Raw genomic sequence first — 13382 nt, 5'->3', positions numbered from 1 at the left:
GTTATTCAAGATGTGTGTGGTTGTTGTTTTTCTGGGCTCTCATGTTTTGTTAACTTTTGCAGTTCATAATGCTCGGCATCTTGCATTTGGCAGTAATGCTCGTTGAATGGACATATTCCTCAGTAATTTACTTTGTTTACATCAGTAAATCTTTTCTTGCTTTGGCCTCAAATTTTCCATTTAGAGCAGCTAGCCCAATGTGCACTTCTGACTGCACCGAGCATCTTGTATAAATCGCACTAAACACCGAATCACAGTACAAATGCATATGTTGACATTTGGGGTGTTTCCCATTGAAGCTTATAAGCATTATGTTTTCCATTCTGCGATCTAGTGTCTCTTTTTGCCGATGTTCAATGCTTTTTAGCAGGCATTTTCTTATGGCAGTTTTGGTGCTATCGGAGTTTATTTTTTTAATCCCAGCTAATATCTATAATTGATAGCCTAGTTTCAGTATGTCCTAGACATTTTTTGCAGCGCTCTTTGGCCATTATTGTCCCTTGCGCCAGAAAACCCCATAGATCATCATGATCATTTTTTGTAAAGGGACGCATACCCTCATGTGACTTGTAAAAACGCATTATATGAATCACGCGTTTAGCAAGTAGCAATTCTAACTACGACCAAGCCTTTTTTTTCTTCTCTTTCTAATGCTAGCACAACAGGAAGTTGTTGAAGGGCACCAAAGTTTCTTGGCACACCTAAAGCTGGCATAACATTTTCTTTGACTTTTCATTTTTGTGTGCCTGTGCGTGTTAAAAGAACATCCATGCCTTCTAAACCCCAAGAAAACATAATGGCAAGTGTTAGGGGCCCTAAGTTGTTTTCTGTAATACTTTTTTTTTCTATGAACCAGTTTCAGTTTTGGTAACCAGGAGGTGGATCTGTCATGACGCACTGGCTCTCTCAATTTTTGTGATCGCTGCGGCTGCGAGACACAAGCACGGGCAAAAAAAAAAAGATGTGCGCAGCACTCATGTTAATGTCGATGCCACCAGGTCTGGCATTCAGCCTAACTTTAATGCAAACCTAAAATAATTTATAAGGGTTTCCCAACCTCCATACTTGCTAAGTGTCATCCTTTTATGTGGGAAAAGTGCGTAATAGAGTTTCTACTACTTTGAAAATATGTGTTGGTACTCTATTTTAAAAATATGTAACCACACTGCCACGCCCTCCTCCTCTCTGCCTGCCAAGATTTCCTGCATTTCACTGCCCTTAGTTCACAGCCATGGCCACGCAGTGTGAGTGATGATAGGAGTAGTTTTAGCCATCTGAAATATTTATAATGAGCACCTGCACCAAGTGATTCAACCATGTGTACCTAATTGTAGAAATTTAAGGGTTAAAAAATCTGAGGACACCTAAGCAGCACTTCTTATGAGTGTGAATGTGAAAGCAATAATGTCCACTTGAACGCCGCTGAGCAGTACTTTGAGTTATGAAATCCTTGTGGGCAAGCGAGTGCATTAAGATGCTTGGCGCATTTCGATTTGGCCTTACCAAGGCGCAGTTAAAACGCAGGCAAGAGCTTGCGCAGATAATGAAGGCGTCCGAGAATAACCTTGACGTGGCATCGCGGCAATGCCCTCTCCCTTTACACAACACCTGGTGCACTACGACAGCAGTAGGTGTTCCCTTTCGCCCACTCTGCTCCGTCGGGGCGCGCTTGAGACGTGGCGTTGCAGCCAGTGGGACATTAGGTGCCGTTTCGCAGCCGCAGACTACAGGCGCCGGCTTTTTCGCTCAATGGGCCATTTGACGCTTTCGCCTCGAAAGTAGTGAGAAACACAGTGCACACAAGCAAGAAGACAATAAGTTGAGGCTGGATTATCCAGCAGCCTTGTCCCATTGTTTCTTTTTTTTTTGCTGGTGTACATTGTTCTTTTTGCTACTTTTCACCTTTGAATTATGTACCGACTGGCCCAACTCTCAAACCTGTTGCTTAAATGTAGGGCGGCATGGAGTATGGTCAGTGATAAGACATTTAACGAGGTTCTTGTCACTAATGCACCACTTTCAATGAACTATCTTATTTTTTTTAATTGCCCTTTTGAAGTTTGTGCTAGAATCAGAATAAGGTACAAGCTAATGGAGTACTAACACATTTCCAACTTGTAACAGCTCTAGTAGTATTGCTTTTTGAGGTTTTAGAAACTGTATAACACTTGTGCATGTCCACTTGCTTGTCCCCGTGTGTCAATGTGCTTAATGTGTGGTATGCCTTACCAACAAGGCCAAATATCAATGCTCTGTGACACTCTGTATCTGAAAGCATTCTACTTAGCTAGTATGAAAGTTGGGAAACAGTTGTAAAATATTTTAATTTGATACTACTAAAAATGCAAGACATGGTTTCATAGACACTACTATGGCATCATGGGTTAGAGCAAAATTTGCTAACATTGTGTTGCAATCAGGCTAGGTAGGATAGCGTGGCCCAAAACAACAAAATAATAATGAACAAGAGTGCTGAGTGCATTTCTTGTGGCTGCACTCACATTTGGCATCCACAGCAATCGTGTGTGGCAACGTGCTAACGTATCATGATATCATTTCATTTCCTTTCACTTTATTTAATGTTCAGCAAGGTCTGAGTACAGAAAATGTGAAGGAAAAGCCAGAGGCTGGGAGCCAGGCAGAGACTTTTCCTCCGCATGCAGTCCAGCAAGTAGAAGATACATAACACCTGCTGTGGTGGCATAGGGGCTGTAGTATTATTGCACTGCTAAGCCAGAGGGTGCGACATCAAATCAAGGCCTCAGCCACATTTTTACAGGGACAAAATTTAAGAACACCCGTCTACCCTGCATTAGGTGCACGTTAAAGAAGACCATAACTGAACAAGTAACTCAGCGCAATATAAAAGACAGAAACAAGAAAGGGACAAACAAGGACAAGCGCTTTTTCACAACTGTTGTGAAAGTTGTGAAAAAGCGCTTGTCCTTGTTTGTCCCTTTCTTGTTTCTGTCTTTTATATTGCGCTGAGTTACTTGTTCAGTTATGCAGAACCAACTAGCCCAACAATTAACTATTCTAAAGAAGACCAGATGTTAAAAATTAATTTGGAGTCCCCCACTATGGCATGCCTCACAATCATATCGTGGTTTTGGCTGGTAAAATTCCAGAATTTAATTAAAATACATACCAAAATAAGCATTCATGATGCTTCTACCGTCTCGATACCCAAATCAAAACTGGTTCTTAGAAATAAAGTATTCCAGTAAATTGTTTAGGGTGATCTGGCACTTGGTAGACTCTTTTTTTTTTGGTTTCGAGGGTTTTGACATTTATTTAATGTAACAAAGAAATTACAGTGCGAAAATTTTATGTCAGTACTTCTGTCCAGTGTGAAGTCCTCCGAGTGATGGAGGGGTCAGCAGTGTCATCTGTTGTTCAATTCAAGTGGTGAAATCATCAATGGGTTGGTGCATCATTACTTTGGTGTGCAAGCTTGGGATTTTCTCTTGGCCTGCACGTTTTCGCTAAGAAACTTCTTCCTGCCCTTTAAGGACAGGTTGTCTGAAAGTCTGTGATAGCGCTGCATGGTCTCTTCACACGTGTGCACCATTGTTACACTCACCCACCTTTTCTTTTTCTCTGTGCTCCTCCATCGTCCAATTTTTAGTTGGCTACTATCGGCATGTGGCATACGTATGGCGTGCCCTGCACAAGAGGGAGGGTAGCCGCTTGGCAACCACTTCTCTTGTGCAGGGTAACTAGTTTATACCCTGTATGATGTTGACTCTAGTTGGCAACCCTGCATGAGGCCAAGGCTGCAGATCTGGCAGCTACCTTTCTTCTCATGCCAGGTAGCCATCTGGATTTCCTGTGGTTAACTTCTTTACTTTTCCTCTGTTCTGCTTTCACCTGCTTCTCAGTATGCTCACTTTCATAGCAAGAAGTGCGCAAACTGCAGTGCCCAGCATTTTCATGTGGATGCTAAATCATTATTCTGAAAATGGTCACTGATAGTATGCTTCTTCTTGCTATCATGATTACAAATAGTTGCAAACTGGCAAAGATCGTATCAGAGGATGCCTTTCATCTCCACTTAGTTACACGGGGTGGAGTGCATGTAGAGTGTACTAGATTGGGGGAGTGGGTCCAACACAGGCTTTTTTTTATTGAAAAGTTAGTTTATAGTTAGTTTAGTTTAGTATAGTTAGTTTATAGTTAAGTTAGTTTATAGAAAGCTACCATCGCTTTCTCCAGAATGAGCGCCGTCGCGCGCCGGCCGGGCGCTTGTCGCGTCGGAGACCCTACCGCAGCTGCATGGAGCTTTGACAGGCGTTTCACTCGGCTGCATCTAGTTTAGATACTCGGTGGTGGCAACACTAATATTATTCCCCACCGATCTGTTGTAAATAAAATGGAAAAAGAGTGGCGAAAAGATTGCAAATGACGAAACAACGATTGTGCGTCGAGCAGACGACAGCTACTCAGCTGTGAGCTCGCCTCAGTCAATGGACGCTGCCGAAACAGCTGGAGCCAACGTTTATTGGCCGGAGCTTCAGAATAAGGCGATGGCAGCGCCCCCACAATTTCATCGTTTTTTACTTTACCCTAGGTGCTTGCCAAGGCGTCCGCCGGACCCACTCCCCCATTCTAGTACACTGTAGTGCATGTGTGCACCAACCTTGGAATCCTGGAGGTGCGTGTAATGAACTCTCAGTATCCATTGAAACCAACAACTGAACTGTTGCCCATCTACGAGCTCCATAGGCCCCATCAAGATAGGCCTTTGAAGGAACTAATGGAGCTTGTGGATTCTGGCAGTTGTCGCTTTCAGTGGTTGCGTCAAGCATTCAAGCATCGTGTGGCACAGTAATAACACGAATGAATGGTCAACAGCGATGCCCTTGATGGTACAACAGCAATGTTTGTTTCAAGCGTATTAGGCATGAAATGCTTGTGTGTGGCAGGAATCATGTTCCAGCCAAGTTCTCTTGGAGCATTGCTTAATATTGCAGTTCTCGCAGAACTTCACCTTAAAACAGACTGCCTTTGGGCATGCATAAGAACACTGGCTGAGCAAGAAAATAAACACCTTTAACTTCTTGACTTGGGCACTTTACCGACTGAGCTTTATGCTTATCAGCAGCAGCGCGCAATCGGAGGAGCTGTTGCTGTTAGCAGAACACGGAGCACATGACACAGGTGTTTGCATTTTCTGGATAATGTTACAAGTCATAGATGTGATCTATTTACCATGTGGCCATCATCACTAGAGATTCAAAGATGAGGGTATTGATTGAATTGTACAAGTGTCTTGATGACAAAGATAATGTAGTGTGTGAAATTGTGAGCTTATGTAGCGGGAGGGGGGGTACACACTAAAAATATTTGCACCCTCTTAGGATTATCTTGTCCCCAAACAATTATCATCTATCTTGCGTGCATTTCCTTATTTAACACTCTGTGCTCACTACTCGTTGTTCATGATCTCAAAGTACTGAGAGTGCAGCATTAAATAAGAGAAATGCATGCAAGATAGATGGTGATTATTGGTGGGAGACAATATCAAGCCTGAAAAGGTGAGACTTTTTTTGGTGATGTAGAGGAGTTTACAATTTGGGTGGTCAAAGGAGGGGAAGTGTACTTTCTGTAAGTCATGAACAAGAGCATTGATGCCAGTGAAAAATTTTATTGCAATGAGGAGAAAGACAGCACTCATAGGAGCAAGTGAGCTGTGGATCTTGACAATGAAGTAGTAGGACATTATGTAAGCACTGCTGCCATTCATGCTCAAGCAGTAGCGCACCCAGCATCTCTGCCAGGGGGGGGTTGACAGTTTGCCAATACCATCTAAACAGCACTAATTTCGATTTCTTCACGGGAAATTGTCAAAAAATGCGCTTTTTGCGAGTGTGCAGGTGATTGCGCGTCTTACATCTTAGTTGCAGTACTCAAATGGGTAAGGAAAGAAAAGTGGTTAAACAAAAGGGGGGGTTAAGTCGGCCTCAGGAAGGGGGGGAGGGTTACAACCCCCGAATCCCCCCCCCTCGTCGGTGCGCCACTGTGCTCAAGCAGTAGGCTTGCTCAAAACAGCAGAGAGTTGTTGATTATAAGTTGCAACCCGAGACACATGTGCAGCTGCCATTTTCGCCACCTGGAAAGCAACCGAAGCCTGTGGGACACATTTAAATAGTGCTCTTAGCTCTTTTCTAGAAAACCACAGCTGCGTTAACATTTGCCATGTACCAGTGGACATGATGCAAAAGAAAAGGCTAAATAAAATACAAAGGTTAAGGCTGATGTAGAAAAAAGTTATGCTTAAGCCAATTTTCTTTTGTAGTGACCTGCCATTATTTTTGTCTGTGTGCTAACTTGAGCTGTTGCATAATGATGGCATACTTCTAGAATACAGTTGTTGCACATCTCACTGATAGTGTACAAGTTCATTGTGGCATCAGTTTAGCTACTGACACTTCTCTTGATGTCGCATATGTAAGCCTTCGTCGATTGTGTACGAGAAGATCAGTTACAATGGGTCAGATCATTGGTACAGTTTCCAGTGACTGTACTGCCCTCACTTGTTCAGCGTTCTAAACAGAGATCGGCAACTGTTAATAGCAAGTTCAGAACTTTTTGGTTGTGAAAGTGTCAGTGCTATCGACTGTGAGGAATTTTTTTTTATTTTTTAGACATGCAAGGGTTTACTTGGCATTAAGAGAAAGCAGGAAGTGGTGCTAACATATTTGTCATCACGCTGGTATATAATATAGCAAAACCTACATATTTGAAGCGTACTTGAAGAAAGGGAAAGAGTGACAGAAGCCACATCTCAGAGGTAGCGATGACATTTATTTCTGTAAACTAAACAGTCTCAGTTAATGTTGACTTTGGCCTTTATGTTTCTCGGCCCAGGGCAACTACCCATCGGTGCGTGTCCTCCTTGAGCACAATGCGTCGCCAGATGTGCGTAACTACAGTGGCATGGTGCCGTTGGCCCGCATCGCCGTGCTCCTTGCTGCAGGGCTTGAATCTTCTGACGATGAGAGCGCCTTCGAACTTCTGCTGCGTGGAATGGGACACGTCGAGTTGAGAGACCGTGACGGGGAGCTGCCAGCCGTGCTGGCGCGAGACAACAAGCTGCGGACACGGCTTCTCGCTGTCTGTTGCTCACCACGATCGTTGATGCAGCTTGGGCGACGGGCTGTGCGATGCTACCTCGGCGCACAACACTTGCCGACAGTTGTGCCCCTGCTGCCAATACCAACGCGACTACAGAGATTCCTTCTGCTGGAATTCTAATAGCCCTCATGTTGCGTGTCTGTCATGTGTTTGTGCCTGCCAACAAACGAGCGTTTAGCTGAAGCTCCCACAAAGAAGTTTGGTTTGTAGCAGCAGGTGCCAAAAGTTTCCATGCTGCTGTGAGAAAAGTGTCTCCGACCATCTGCAGTTGTCATGCAGGGTGTAAGAAAGTCAAGTATATGTGCTCTTTGGTGGGATAAATGGAGGAAGCCAAGGGATGCAATCAGCCTGACAGAACCAGCACAAAAGGTATAGTTCAGCATCACCTCATCACAACAGCCTAGGCTAGAGGAAACAGTCTTGAGATGCACAGCACCACAATGTTTTAATGAAACCTATTGTGTGTTTTTGCATTAGTGGCATGTCCAGAACTCAGTTTCTACCTGCTTGTCCAATTAAGAGTATTTTGCAGCTGTTTTTTTCACGGTGCAGTTCAGGAATGCAATGAATTTTGGGGATTTTCAGTCAGTTTAACCAATTCACTGACTTTTCTGTCACAGGTGAAGTGGACCAACTGACACTTACTTTGTTGAATGGTACTTCGATTATAGTGAGTTGGCTAATGTGTATGTCACCATAGGCAATAGCAAGCTCATACTGCAATTCCTATGCTGTTTGTGCTTGCAACAGGAGTGAAGAATGCAGTTGCAGCTTCCTCTTACTGTTCCCAGTGAGTGAGGTTTAGGTGGATTAGCCTGTGCACAGGTTGCACCCTCAGTGTTTTGTTTCTTCCCCAATGGGATTTCACTAGTAATTTGCTAATTCAGTAAAGTATTGCTTTAAATTGTGAATATGCTCTACATGAGAAATCAGACCTATCACCCGTAACAGCACTGCGAGTGAGCAGTAAAAAATTATTGAAACGCACGAGAAATTACCAGCATGTACTGATATGCGTCATTGCAGCAGCGGCTGTATCTGGTATGTGTGGCCAGTGTTAGGCAGCCACGATCCCTGCTATCTTTGTTGCAAGTTTTCTATCTTGTAATCATTGATGGCTTGAGTGACACTGCATGGTGTCTACAACTACATGCTGGCAGCTACATCACTAGCACAAGTGGCAAAAGTGTTGTGCCACGCTCAGGATGACTCAGCTGCTCACACCTCTGGCATAGGGCTAGTCCTGCACTATCAGTAGTTGGACACAGTCGCCTACTATACAGTAGAACCCCGCTGTTGTGTTCCCGTGTGCTGCGTTTTCAGCTCTTCCCAGCATAGCTCGCATAGGATCTAATGCATTCGGAAACCCGCTGCTGCGTCGCAACTGTGGCACCGTTCCCGCATCATGCGTTGCAAACCACCGGCTTGAGCTTGGCTTAGTGGCTTGACGACGGAATTGACCATCCAGAGTGCCGGGGGCGACACCCATGCTGTAATTTCGGTTTCTGCCAGCAAAAGCATGCCCTTTGAGATCCATATTTGCAATCTAAAGATGGTGTCTGTGACGCATTAGGCCCCTAAAATTGTTTTTGGCGCATGCATGTTTCGTATAAATTCCTAGGGTGATAACAACGTCGCCGCACGCCGTATGCTGTATTTGCGAGTGAAAGTGTGCGAGGGGAGCAGATGATCCTGGCTCAATCTTGCATGCGCAAGAAAGGAAAGTGGGCAGGAAGCGCACCATCTTCTATTGCGCTCGAGGCACCGGGATGAGGGGAGGGATAGGGGACAGCATTGTACTCTGGCATTAACAGCGTACTGCGTGGGTGATATCTTGAAAGCGATCTGCTTTGTGGACAGAGTCTAGGTGTGCCAACAGCTCATACCGTTGTGCATGCTGTGTTTTTGCCACTCAGTTTGCGCTGAAACAATAGACAGCACCAAGGTCACTTCGCTCGCTGCTGCTGCGCTTCCTCACACCAGCGTTTTGACAGCGAGTGTCCACGGTCATCGAGTTTCATATGTTCACATTTGCCTGCGCGCTGACACCATGTTTGTTAATATAGTTAATAAGCAAATGTTTACAAGTTTATACGGACGATAAAACTACTATTCTTACTTTGCATAGCTGTCTACTAATTTGGCCATCGCAATCTATGCTCGCCTTTCAAGCGAAACTGCAACATTTTTTCAAATGTAAGAGTTAAAATAAAATTGTGTGCAGTTCACCACTATTCTCAATTTTTCCTGTTTCTCGGCACTTGCGTTTCCCGACCCCTACTTTTTTTTTTACGGTCCCGTGAAAAACGTATCAGCGGGGTTCTACTGTATTCTGAAGCTGTGAAGTTCACTTCTACACTTGGTAGTCTGCCGTCTTCTGATCACATTTTAGAGAACAAGGGCTTTCATGTGTACAGCACATTGAACTGCCAAGACTTTCATGCCAACATCAACAGAGCACCTATAAAGTTGCACAGGTAGTACGATATTACTCAAGTTGCCTGTGGTGACAAGGCCATCTAAATTCACAGGATGTGCCAACTGTGATCACAATCGTGCAAGTGCAAACGCAGGCCAATTTACTTGTGACAAGTTCTGTTAGGGCTCTGCAAAGTTGTGCAGCAACAAAATTTGGCCACTGATCCCATGCTCCACTTACTTTTGGCTCTACGTGTACTGGACACAGCAGTGCAGTTTTAATCGGGCATGTTTGTGTGGTGTCAGTAATATTTCATTTAGAGACAGAACTACAAAGCACTGTTTGTAATTAAAGTAGTGTCATGAGATTTGCCCCTTCATTTCCTGTGCTGAGAAATGTTAAAAGGAACTTGAAGAATTGCATTCAGCCCCTGCATGAAGTTCCTTATGTATACACTTTATACAGGAATTTGGCAAAAAGCAAGTTTATTTTGAAGACAACTCGCCTATGCAAAAATAAAATGGGGTGGGCCTTTTATAATTAGTGTTTAACTCCCAGGCAGTATTTGCACATAACAGCTAGTAGTATTTATACTTCCTTGGCAATAATCCAAAACACTATTCTCCAACTTTTATATTGTTGACGGTACTCCGGTTATACCCTGAACGAGCCAATTCAAAAAAGACATACTATCCACCTGATTATGATATCCAATGGGGCTGGTTGTGCACCAAAAGTTTTACTTCATCATTCATCCCACCTAAATAAATCGGTGACCAACTCTAACCTCTGTTTATCTGAAATGTTTTTATGGCTGTATTTATTTTTAAGTGAAATGAAGCAGTTGCGGTTCTTATTGTAGCCGGTGCGTTCCTAGATTTATGGCATCGTTGAAGGCAACAGTGGTATTCTTGAGGCTCTTACCAAACTGTGAGATTATGTCTGTGATAGCAGTTCTCGTCTGATTCTGGTGTCGCTGCATTGTGCAAGAAGGCTGTGCCCCACCAGTCCAAAGGATGTGCGTCTCGTTTTTCACTAAAGGCATTGAAAGTCCTCTGTTAGCCTGGAGTGCAAGGGTCATTAACCCATTTTTTCCAGAACTGCCTTTTTTGCTAGTGGTGGCAGTAAGTGTGTGTGTGTAACTGGAAATTGTGGTGTAATGGCAACACCGAGCGCAGAACTTGTTTTCCTACTCTCCTTCGGCGACAAATTTACCAAGTCAGTTTTCATGTGCAGCCTGTTCTGAGAGCTCTTTCCCTCTCGTGCAGAGAGGAGTATGTCATGCATTATCTGCATCAAAAGTTCCTACAAGGCTGTAGGAAGAAGCTGAATGTTGACTAAATAAATGAAACTCTGCATTTGTTGCACATATTAGCACTGTGGACTGGTTCCAGGCTTATACATGCCTAGGCATTGCAGAAGTACAGCTTTGTTGCAAAATCGTCAGCCTGTGCACTTTAGTGCCAGCAGTATGATACTGATTCAGGTTGTGCCAAAATGTGGTTTCTCCAGTGATCATTGATACACTGCCCAGTCCTACTGCAGCATTTCCCAGATTCTGCACATAACCAGGTGCACCTGAAACCAGCCAGTAATGCTGGTTAACGTGCTGTGCCCAAATGGGCCTTTCTCCTTGTTCCCTGTTTTTATAGGTTGAGGTTATATAATGAACAATTTAAGTTGCACTGAAAAAATTTTTGGACATGGTAAGAAAACATTCCTGATCTGAAGCCAATGCTGCCGTGAGCACGCGAGCCGAATATTATTCTGCTGCATGCATCAGGGAGCCTGTAATGTTGCATAGTAGATTGCTTGCTCCCTTCTGAGGCTTTCAAAGACCCTCACTCTTTTTTCTACCTTGTGCCATATCAGCAAAGACATTGCAGCATGTGCAACATATATACACTAGCCATTTGTTCACGACCATGAATCACTCGCAAAAAAAAAAATACCTTACGCATGCATGCCCACCCTTCCAGATCATCTAGGAAACAGGGTAGCAGTAGTTAATAAAAGGACTGTCAACTGTTTTACAAGGACGTTCTATTTTGTAGCACAATAGGAAGCCTACCATTCGAAGTGTCTAAATGTGCAGTGGTTTTTGTGGAAAATGAGTAGATACTGTTAAAGCAGAATTCTTTTATCTGCATAGTCCCTCCTTAAAACTGCTTACGAATGGCAGCAACACTGGGCCTCTTCGATTATACAGTTCCTGACTGTCCACAAACCGTCTACGGCTTCCGGTCTGACTAGCCGTGACAGAAGGGCACGTCACAGTCACGTGATCCAGCTGTCGGAGGATTCACTCGAAAGCACCATGACCGGAAGTCACTCTCCTAGCTCGTAGCTACTCATAGACAGCCGTACTATTCAGTGAATTCATTAGCACGGCCACCGAGATGGTGCAGCCTCAGAGGCCATGTTGCCGACACAACTATAATCATTTCATAGTGAAGTCGCAGCCTGAGCGCATAGAATGTGCTCATAAAGTGCCGTTTACGTCGCGATCTCGCTCTTCGTGCCACTTATTCGCTGTAATTACGCTATATTATTGCTTGCGAAATTTAAGCAGAATTCCCACACGAATTTAAGCAAAATCGTGATCATACCACGTCGCTGTTCACACAGAAAGCACCCACTGATATCCTCAAAGCTCGCGAGACCGTCTATAAGATACCCCAACGCGAGTCTTGGACAAAGCGCATGTACACCGTCTAATAATCCTGCACATCAAAAAGCAAGCGCACCAACTTGGCAACTGAAGGGATAAACATATGCAAACAGCAATTGGCGAAGCTCCAATTGTGTACCATCTCAAATACTGGTGAGAAACAGTCACATATGCAGTAAGATATGCTTCCTTGCACACCAGTTTCATTAAACTCAAATGCAAAATCCACCTTTATACTGCACATCTAGTAATGAGCATCAAGAAAAGCAAGCATGTGCACCTGGTCACTGTGCTTGTCCCTTAAAAAAACACGCAGATTAAAGCTGCATAATTTTTACATGGCTCATGAATGGCTTGCATGGTGGCACACAAAGTACCGATTGAAGAGATGTGATAGCTATGCATACAATATTTGCAGTCTGGAACACGCAATGTGCCAGAAGCACACGGCATCTTTCATAACTAGGTGGAAAATGCCGTGCACATCTTTTAACACGATAGCTCTAGGGGCCCTGTGTCGAAGAAAATCTGGTGTCGGCGTTGGCGCCAGTGTCCCATGAGAGAAAATTGCCATATATATTTGCGTATATGTATATTCCATGCCTTGCTATATAACATGTGGTATGTGCGGGTTATATTGCCACACCATTCTGTCACTAAAGTTGCTCATACCTTGTTTTACATCCTTGACCAAGTTATTCCTCGGAATTGTGAGAATGACAGCTCACAAACAAATGTCATGAAACAAAACACCAACAATGCATGCCTTTTATGTTAAATCTTCTCAGACAGAAATATTAAAAGTGTGAAACAATAACAAAAACCTGGAAATTATGTAATTTTTCTGCCGCTGCTGGTGCACTACCTTTGGGATCGGCCCACGCAAGAGGCCGCATTCACCACCAGCATTTCCCGGTAAACATTACGGTTACATAAGCTGCAGTTGCCGGAAAGCATCAGAAGCAGTCTGGGATCTTTGAATGCTATCGCGTTCCATTCTTCAAGGCGCTTGTTCGAGCAAAAATTTGCCGACTGTTCCGACAGTCCACGAGTAGTCCGGAACTTCCGGTCTATGAAAAAACGAATGACCTTCTGAAAGCTCACAAATTAGTAGTGAGTGCAGCTTCCAAAGCTGCCTGAGCAATAAGAATGTGG

At 43.9% G+C, this 13382-nt stretch overlaps 1 protein-coding gene across 2 annotated transcripts in view; it reads left to right on the top strand.

Moving 5' to 3' along the window:
• The window catches only part of LOC119437664 (ankyrin repeat and SOCS box protein 8), a 57774-nt gene extending 46865 nt beyond the window's left edge, over positions 1-10909 (top strand). For both annotated transcript variants that reach the window (XM_049660763.1, XM_049660762.1), the window contains one exon: positions 6871-10909. In XM_049660763.1, coding sequence (XP_049516720.1) covers positions 6871-7257 — 387 coding nt within the window. In that variant the 3' untranslated portion in view covers positions 7258-10909. The remainder of the gene's footprint in view (positions 1-6870) is intronic.
• Positions 10910-13382: the final 2473 nt, after the last annotated feature.

This window comes from Dermacentor silvarum, chromosome 1, assembly GCF_013339745.2.
Source record: "Dermacentor silvarum isolate Dsil-2018 chromosome 1, BIME_Dsil_1.4, whole genome shotgun sequence".
Taxonomy (NCBI): domain Eukaryota; kingdom Metazoa; phylum Arthropoda; class Arachnida; order Ixodida; family Ixodidae; genus Dermacentor; species Dermacentor silvarum.
This window is presented reverse-complemented; position numbering and strand designations above follow the sequence as displayed.